The sequence below is a fragment of the Magnolia sinica genome, chromosome 17 (assembly GCF_029962835.1).
Source record: "Magnolia sinica isolate HGM2019 chromosome 17, MsV1, whole genome shotgun sequence".
Taxonomy (NCBI): Eukaryota; Viridiplantae; Streptophyta; class Magnoliopsida; order Magnoliales; family Magnoliaceae; genus Magnolia; species Magnolia sinica.
In genome coordinates, this window is record NC_080589.1 from 69,006,862 (window position 1) to 69,015,883 (window position 9,022).

A 9,022-nucleotide genomic window follows, 5' to 3' on the forward strand; every position below is an offset into this window, starting at 1 on the left:
AGGAGCTTCTAACACTAAAATGTTCCTAGAAAATACACAAGCATTTTCATCTTCCAAGAGCATCTCCATGGGAAGTGTTGCTGTGCTTTGGAAGATGAACAGTTATAGTAAATGCAAGGCTTTGGTTTGCACTTCCAACAGGATGATCAATCAAATGCTGGTGTGGATGATATAGGTTGTTTGAGAAGAGAGAACATTGACTCCTTATAATCATCCCCATTTCCTATGTTGGCTTGATTGAATTTTGCTTCATTGCGCCCTGAATAAATCAAATTGATTTTATTCATCCCATTTCATTTGGGTTACTTGGGTTATGGATTTGTCAGTTGCTTGAATTGTGGAAAGAGCCAATAATAGACTGTTCAGATCCAACGAAAAAATGTCCATCGATCAAGGGACACAATCTTCATTTAATCAAAACACATGCCTCATCTATACATACTGGAATAGTCTACAACACCCAACTAAGATGGATAGAATCATGGCATCTGCATGGTTTTTGCAAGGTAGCCCATGCCATGTGATTCACATCCAACGGACCATTCAGATTGATCTTTTGTACTCACCGATGTGTCCAAATAAAATTAATAAGATCCATATAACTCAAACATACATATAAAGTAGAAAACTACAAATGTATCATTTAAAAGTAATTACAAGAAAAAGAGGGTTATCGGTCCCTACCAAGGAAATAATACAAACATACATCTCCTCAAGCAGAAAATTACATATGAATCATTCAAAAGTAATTATAAGAAAGACTCTTCTAAGAAACCCCCAATTGTTTCTTTATGTCCTTCTGCAAAAACAAAAACAAAAAACAAAAAAAACATGAGAACATAGATTAAAAAGGTCAGTTCATAATTAAGAGCGGGCCCACCAGGCCAACGTCCTACCCTGCCCCACATATCTATAATTGAGCTCAGGTTGGGCCTCTAGTACTATAACTAAAGTATAGATCCAACCCATTTATTTTTTGGCCTGAAAATCAGGTCCTAATGCAGCTTACAGGCATAAAATAAACCCAAGCTGTCTCTGCTGGGGTTGGCCTGAGAGCTTCATTAGCTTAATCATAACATATCTACAAAGAGAAAAGCTGCACTGCACTCAGATCACTATAAGACGTAGTGCACCCAATTGCATTGGGACACTTCGACAATCCAATCCACTGATCTACATTGTTCATTAATTTCATCAATCTGACAATCTAAACCATCTAATTAATCAGTAGCATTTAGTATTGATGTTCAGGATCCTTTACACAAAACAGTCGTCCAATCATCCATTTGATCCATTTATTTCTTGGGGCTTACTAAGTTTGCCTATCATTGTAAAGGCTTAAAAAAAAAAAGAATGGCTAAAAAAAATACAGCCAGATTTATGGACTGGATCATCTGATCAGTGTGATTTCTGCATGGTAGCCCATAAATGAGTTCCAGACTAAATTGACACTTCAGATGGATTGATTGCATTGTCCAAATGAACAAATGGGCTTGAGCCCATGCTTCTGCTGTAGAGGATGTGTTTCGAAAGTGAGTTCTTATGCTCGAGCCCATCTTACATCTTGCATTACCATAAAAGAGGGAATCATACTGTCAGTGTGATTTCTGCAATCATACTATCAGTGTGATTTCTGCAATCATACTATGTGCATGGTAGCCCATGAAATGAGTTCTAGACTAAATGGACAGTTCAGATTGATCAATTGAAATGTCCAAATGATCAATTGGACTGTCCAAATGACCGAATGGGTTTGAGCCTGTGCTTCTGTGGTAGAGGGTGCATTTCAAAAGTGAGGTCTTAGGATCGAACCCATCTTACATAGCCAAAATAAAGACCCAATACAACTAGGACCTCTATGACTTAGCTCTTTAAGAACACTGGAGCATTTTCATCTGCTAAGCACCATGTATATGGTGGTGACTCATCTGCTGTACATGTGGAACATAAGTACATGAACTTCAGATGAAAAAATGTGGGTCCCATTGTGAATGGATCATGGGGGATTACATCAATTGAATGATCTTAACACTACAATCCGTGACGAGCAAATACAGCTGTGAGTGTTGGTTGCGGTTCAAATTCAAGCAAGATCAAATGGTTAAGATCATCCAAGCTGAGTCCCAACAACAAGGGATTCCACAAGTTTGACAGCCTAGATTGCTAGATGACTCTCCATTTGGTGCAAGGGATGCAAAAGTAAATAACATTAGTGTCTTTTTTTCATTCTTTATTTTTGGTTTACCTCAATGCTGAGAGGGGAAGTTGTGGGAGCATAGCGGTCGACCACATGTCCATCCTTGTCCACAAGAAACTTGGTGAAGTTCCACTTGATGCTGTCCCCGAAAAGGCCGCCTTTGCTTGACTTTAAGAACTTGTACACGGGAGCTGCATTGTCCCCATTTACATCAACCTTCACAAAAATCACAAAAGACGGTTCACCGGTGATGATGATGCAGTTCTAACATATGAGCTTTGATGAAACTCCAATATCCCAAAAATCAGCATTCCACACAATAATGGCATTTGCATTCTCAAGTAGAAAGAACATACGTAGCATTGTCAAATCCAACTATATCTCGAATAATCACCAATGAATTTTAGATAGTAACAGATATACCATATGTATACAAATAGGAGTGGATCCCCGAACATCAGAGTGTGTGTGATGTTGCATGATGTACGCATCATATTCATTGCAGTAATGCAAATATCATAGTCATTACCATAACTAGAGGATGAATTGCAGTTTGATGAGGAAATGTTCCTCAACGGCCAAGGCCAGGAACCCTACAGATCAGTTTCTGGGCATGTTCGGAATTCTAGGGCATGTGTGAAATAAGGTATCGAAATTCATGAAAAGACTCCCCAGTGCATCACCGAAGGGTTGGGCGCATCTGTCAAGAAAGGTCTGATTATATATATATATATATATATATATATATATGAGGAGTTAAAAAAAAATAAAAATTGAGAGCCACATTTTGTAGACCAGCTGGTATGGTTCAAAATCTCAATAACCCAACTTGACTCAACCTGACTTGACTCAGTATTTAATTATTATAAAATAAAAAACATTAGGAATGTTAATAAGCTTTTAAAATAATTATATTTAGTACTTGTAATTTAAACAGTGTGCACCTTGCTGGTTAATGACATTGCTTCCTTGTGTCAACTTGGGGGTTTGAATATCCCTCCGACATTTCATCTTTTTAATAAATCCTGCCTTTAAAAACCAAGCTACTCAGTTTAAGTTGCAGTGATTTGACTTGACGAGTCTCTCCGAGTCTAGGCCGGGACACTGCGAGTTCTGTATTTTCCAGTGACTCTGCTCTAAATCTTGCCAAGACAGGTTGACTTGTCCAGGTTTCAAATTGAGTCAGGGAGTTTTAGAACATAACAGATAGCATGGTGTTCAAAATCCAAGCAATCTCAGTTTGAAGTCCTGCCGAAGGAGATCCATCTCTTGCCTTCGTATGAATATCGAAGTCAATTGTTCTAGTTTCGTGAAGGTTATGAGTTGGAGCCCACATGATGTCGATGGACCCACAAAATGATTGTGGGGGAATGTGGGATCCACTCCAAGACTGCATCACCACAAGCTAGATAAATCTAGTGTTAATAACTTCCCTAAGCCTCTGGATGAAATAGATGTGTTATTGTACACATTGCTCAACATAAGACTATCTACAGGTTGCTCTAGTTTTTGGTTTGTACAAGAACCCATGGCTTAATGATACCAACCACTGATATAAATCTTAATTTGTGTTTTCATATATGTCTTTCCCAATATTAGCATGTTTTGACATCTATGCATTGCTCTATAAGATCGGAAACCTTCTACCCAAACGGTAAGGAGCACAAGAGTACATGAGAGAGGAAACATTCTATCTTTGGCTTTTGGCATGGGAAATAAGATCTGTGCTTGATTTCATGCCCTGTGTGATGCAGTCTCAAATAATGGGACCTGTGGCATGCATGTACAAAAAATCCAAACCATCCATAAAGTGGGGGTCCCAAATTTAGATTACTTAGATGATCCTGACCCCTGATCAATAATGGCATTTGGACAGTTGACTATTTTCCATTTCGACTGTCCATTAGAAGTCCACCCATTAGCAAGTTAGTATAATCTGTGCAGTGTGATCTTTAGTTCAAGTACCTTGTCAAATATGGGGAATTCGGATTTGAAGCGGGTGCAAACAAAATCCAAGATCTGCTCGTTGTCTCCTGGCTCCTCCGAACCAAGCTGATTGCATGGGAATGCCAATATTTCAAAATCTGTGATGAGTAAAAGGAAGTCAGTACTTACGGACAACGCCTAAAAATTAAAATAAAATAAAACACTTTAAATCAGTTTAGGTAAGAAAAGGGGTAGATCCAAACCTTGATTTTTGTACTTCTCATATGATTGATTAAGTTCCGTGTAATTTGAGTTGGTCAACCCACTGCAACAATGAATTGGCAAATAAAAATGAGATGCATTTGAATATTGTAATGAATCAAGATAGAAGTCAGAATTGGAATTGAAACTTGCATTCGAGCAGTTCATTAGGGAAATAAAAAATGGCAATGGAAAATCCTTTGAACCATGGTTTTAAGACTTGTATGAGTTGGGTGTGCATTGGAATCAGCACTACCCAATCAGTTGAGTTGCATCTTGACTCCAGACCGAACTAGTCGATCAAAGCCTTTGAGTCTAAAAACCATACTTGGAAAGCCAAAGGAACATATCTATAAAATAAATAGATTTCTCAAATGAAGTAAACAAATATCTGATCGAAAACCATGAAAAAAAGACATATATTTCATACCATTGAGATGCAACATTCACAATCAAGAGGACCTTTCCCTTGTAAGTGCTAAGATCCACATCGTTTCCTCTTGCATCCTGCAGAAGAAAAACAAAACCCTTCAATGATAAAACTACCCAAAGACAACCATTTCAAAACTACCGAGGAGTGTGTTTGGATGCATTATCATATCAGTCTGCAATTATTAGTTTAGTGAAGTTACAATAACCAATTCATAATTACCTCAACAGTCACGCTAAGTTTCTGGGCTCCAAATTGAAATTACAATAGTTTCAGGTTGAAATTGAAATAAGTGCAGATGCAGCTTGGGGCATAGTTCTAAAACTTAGTGGCTCAACCCAAAAAACTTGTCCGAGTCAACTCGATTGGGAGAGAAATCAAGCTGAGTCACCATGAAACTCGCTGGTGAGCTCTACAAGCTGTTGCTTTATAGTTATGTTTGACTATTTTTATACTCCTATTCTTCAAAGTATCGGAAATATTAATCCTAATATAATATTTTAAACATCAAGTTCAGATACTCGAATTGAGTCTTCGTGTCCACCCGAACCGTCAGGATGTCGAGCCGATTGAATTATTGAGTTTCTAAACTAAGGGTGTGTTTGGATGCACCATCAAATCAAATAGCAATTATTAGTCTAATACGATACGGATAACCAATTTGTTATTTCCTTCGGTAGAATTCATATTGGTCAGGGCTCAAAATGCAATCTTGTTACTTTCAAGTTGGACTGTGTTACATGCATGGTTAAAAGACTCGGCGACTCAACCCAACTTGTTTGGCTCTGAGTAGAGTCGCAAATCGCCTGAGCTATGTCTGAATTGACCTGTCTTGAACCAGATCGGGTTGAACCATGTCCCCGTCAACTCCTCTGGGTCTTAAATCCATGGTTACAATTACTATGTAAAAACACCAATTTTGTGTATTTCCTACTGATTAAACTGACAGTTCAAAATGCAATTCACTTATGCATCAAAATGCAACCTAAAATCTGTGAGAGTTATGCCGAAATGTCATCAAAACATGTTGAAAATATCATTACATATTGCCTGATTTATATGGGATCCGTAGCTCCGTTAATATGATATGTATCTCTGATTCTCAATATTCTCTCGAAAACAACAATTTCCTAAGCAAAAGTAGATATTGAAGTTACAATCTCTGATTCTCAATATACTCTCAAAGACAACTATTTCATACTGAAGAATAGATATTGAAGTTATGAGCTTTGATAGGCCACTGCGCAAGTATATCAAGGACGTGAGATCCAATCCATCTACCAGGTGGGTCCCATCATCTAGGTTCCATGTACCAAAATAACAACAAGATCTACTCATCAAGTAGCCGTTTTTTTTTTTCTTTTCTTTTTCCTAGAAATAGGCTGACAGGTTAGGAAAAACATGTCCAAATTCCTCTAATATGTACATTTGTTTTGTAAACATTGGTCCATTTGATTAGTGGACAGGAATGTTTTTGGGCCAGAGCAACTGAATGATGGGACCCACCTGATGGACGGATTGGATCACACACCCATGTGCCACACTGCCACAGCTAGTGTGCTGCCTTATAAAAGCAGGATGGTTAGGATTTTCTCATCAAGATGATTCTTTAGGCCCTTAAGAAATCCATGATGGGCCCCAGAGAACAGATTGGTCAAATCATCCATAACGTCTATTTCTCCCTAAATGAACCTCTACCATCCATTTTATAGGCTAATGATCAGACCATTGGAATCATCTGATTGCTGTGACGCTTACATGGTATCCCATGTACTGGGTTCTGGACCTAATGGACAGCTCCCATTGATGGCTTGGACTGCCCAAATGCCCTAATACCACCGCAAGCTCTATAACTTACAATGCTCAGAAAGCACTGTATCATTCTCAAAAGAAAAGAGAAAATCCCATAAGAAAAGTAAAATTACAACAGAAAGCAACCCAATCCAACCAAACAAAACCCAGAAAAGAAAAAAAACCAAAAAAAAAAAAAAAAAAAAAAACATATAAGCTGCTAAATAGAAAGACAGTGAGATCGATTCGAGCTTGCTAACCTTGACGGTGAAGTCATGAATCGATCCTTGGGTCTTCTTATATTGGCTTGACATTGCAGAATCCGATCTCAGAATATAAAACAGAGATTTTCTTGGAGTAGAAAAGGCAGGAAGGGATGCAAAACAGGGGAGCCCTGTTCTAGCAGAAGAAGAGGAGATTTCCAAAGAGAATAAAAGGGGTTCTTTGAGAGAGGAAGATGATCGATTTGAGAGACTAAAGGACATAAATATTTCAGAGAATCTGGTAAATTTTCTGCAGCTGAGAATTCAAACAATGGAAGAAGAGCGCGAAAACGAGAATGCAGGTCTTTCATCGATCCTGCGTTTAGAATTCAGGTACGGTATTGTAGTTCGCGGATTACTGAAGTTAATTCCTATTCTAATAGTTACGATACGTTTTTGAATGATCTGAACCGTTAAATACATAGTAATCACTTTGGATAGTTTTCATAAAACGTAAAAAGTTCTAGTATAATCTTATCCATTCTATATATGGGCATGAAGAATCACAGTGATTAATGGTTTTTTCAAACACGCTTTCTCTAATGCTTACGGATCGTATTTAGAAAAGAGGCCCACCGTCCTTTTATTTTTCATGGTGGATCTTACTTCCTGAATTGGATCTTATGCAGATCCACGTGGCACAGATGCCGGACTACGATCTCATTTTGCTGGTCCGAGGAGTACAATAACTTCCTTTTATCACGTGCAGGCTATCATTTTGCATGGGAAAGCCGCGTAGGGATGTGTGGGAATCTGTACGTGACACTAGGCGGTTTCTAGAAGCTTAGGCCTGCGTGTAGGTTTCGTGTTTACACTTGCGGGTTTGCATTCACCCTGGATTCTGAACAGCTGAAAAGAAGTTTTCTCCAATACATCACGACGTTCTTACAGCGTGATACGTCGCGAACGTAACTTTAGAATTTGGGCTATCTTCAAGTGATCTACACCGTTTATATGACAGTTCTTACTTTATGTGATTGGAAAATTGACAAAAAAAATAATCTTTCTGCGGGATTACTTTAATCCACTGACAGTTTGGCTCTTTTGCTTTGAACGATCCTAATAGCCTTTATATAATTAATGGGTTGAAATATTGAATTTGATTTTATTTTTTATTTTTTATTTTTGGCTTGTTTTTTAATACACAATCCAAGGGAAGTCCCACTAGACGAACAGTTCATGTTAATTGAAAAAAGGGCTAAAATGGCTAAAAATCCTGTTGCAATAGGCGGTGATGTATTATAAAAAGCTACATTGGATATTGCACACGTGTGTGGTAGTGAGATGATTCATTCAGTAAGATGGCCCACTTAAACAACAAAAATCAACGGTAAAGGGGCATCTTGATTCTTAGCCAGACCTCTCACGAAAAAAAGAAAAAAAAAATCCACCGACAAAAGAATGCCAAGTGCACACGTTAGATGTTTGCAATGAAAGCGCCAAGTTCGCACGTGTGATTGCATTGGGTCGTGTGCCAATTTCACTCAATGTTTGGGAAGTTGTGTAGGTCCCACCATGATGTGTGGGCTATATCCACACCATCCACCCATTTATCTAGATTATTTTAGAGCATGGGCCAAAAAATCAGGTAAATCTAAAGCTCAAGTGGACCCACCATAGAAAGCAACGGGGATTAAATACTTACCGTTGAAAACTTCTTTGGGGCCACATCAGTTTTGGATCTACCTCATTTTTAGGCCCATGCCATAAAATGAGGTTTCAAAACAAATGAATGGTTTAGATATAACACGTGTTATTCTCAGTAACTTCAAATGATGGTGGGTATATCCATTCAATGTACCACCGTATTATCAATAAAGCATGGCATTAATTTTATCCCATGGCAACAGACAATCCCTGCCATGGGTAATAATTATGTTTTTTAAATCTCATCCCACCTATTTCCTTCTAATCCCACCACCCAGATTGGCCAGCTGCATTACCTTGTGCGTGAATTAGGTTTATCCCATGTTTTCTAATATCATGTTTGGAGTGTATGCATTAAAAAATAAATCCTCAAATATACTTTCAAATTGCATTTGGATTAAACAAAAATCTATCATACGTTGGATTAATAATCCTATCTTACACTTTCCAACACAAGGCTCATTTTTCAAAACCAACGAAGTTAATTTTAATCCCATGTCACACTCC

General features: G+C 38.0%; 1 protein-coding gene across 1 annotated transcript; it reads right to left on the reverse strand.

The window, feature by feature from the left end:
- Positions 1-756: 756 nt before the first annotated feature.
- Positions 757-7,157, reverse strand: LOC131230321 (probable phospholipid hydroperoxide glutathione peroxidase). The gene is made up of 6 exons (XM_058226178.1): positions 6,866-7,157; positions 4,815-4,891; positions 4,387-4,448; positions 4,163-4,281; positions 2,246-2,413; positions 757-799 (listed from the first exon to the last, which is right to left on the reverse strand). The coding sequence occupies exons 1-6, from the start codon at positions 7,088-7,090 to the stop codon at positions 767-769; spliced, it is 684 nt and encodes a 227-aa protein (XP_058082161.1). The 5' UTR covers positions 7,091-7,157; the 3' UTR covers positions 757-766.
- Positions 7,158-9,022: the final 1,865 nt, after the last annotated feature.

Bases quoted from the DNA above. Each gene is read 5' to 3' on its own strand.
- LOC131230321 (XM_058226178.1), bottom strand. From the start codon at position 7,090: ATGTCCTTTAGTCTCTCAAATCGATCATCTTCCTCTCTCAAAGAACCC. The intron at 4,892-6,865 runs GTTAGCAAGCTC...TTTCTTCTGCAG, and splicing joins TTCATGACTTCACCGTCAAG to GATGCAAGAGGAAACGATGT. The intron at 2,414-4,162 runs GTACTTGAACTA...ATTTTTGTGAAG, and splicing joins AATTCCCCATATTTGACAAG to GTTGATGTAAATGGGGACAA.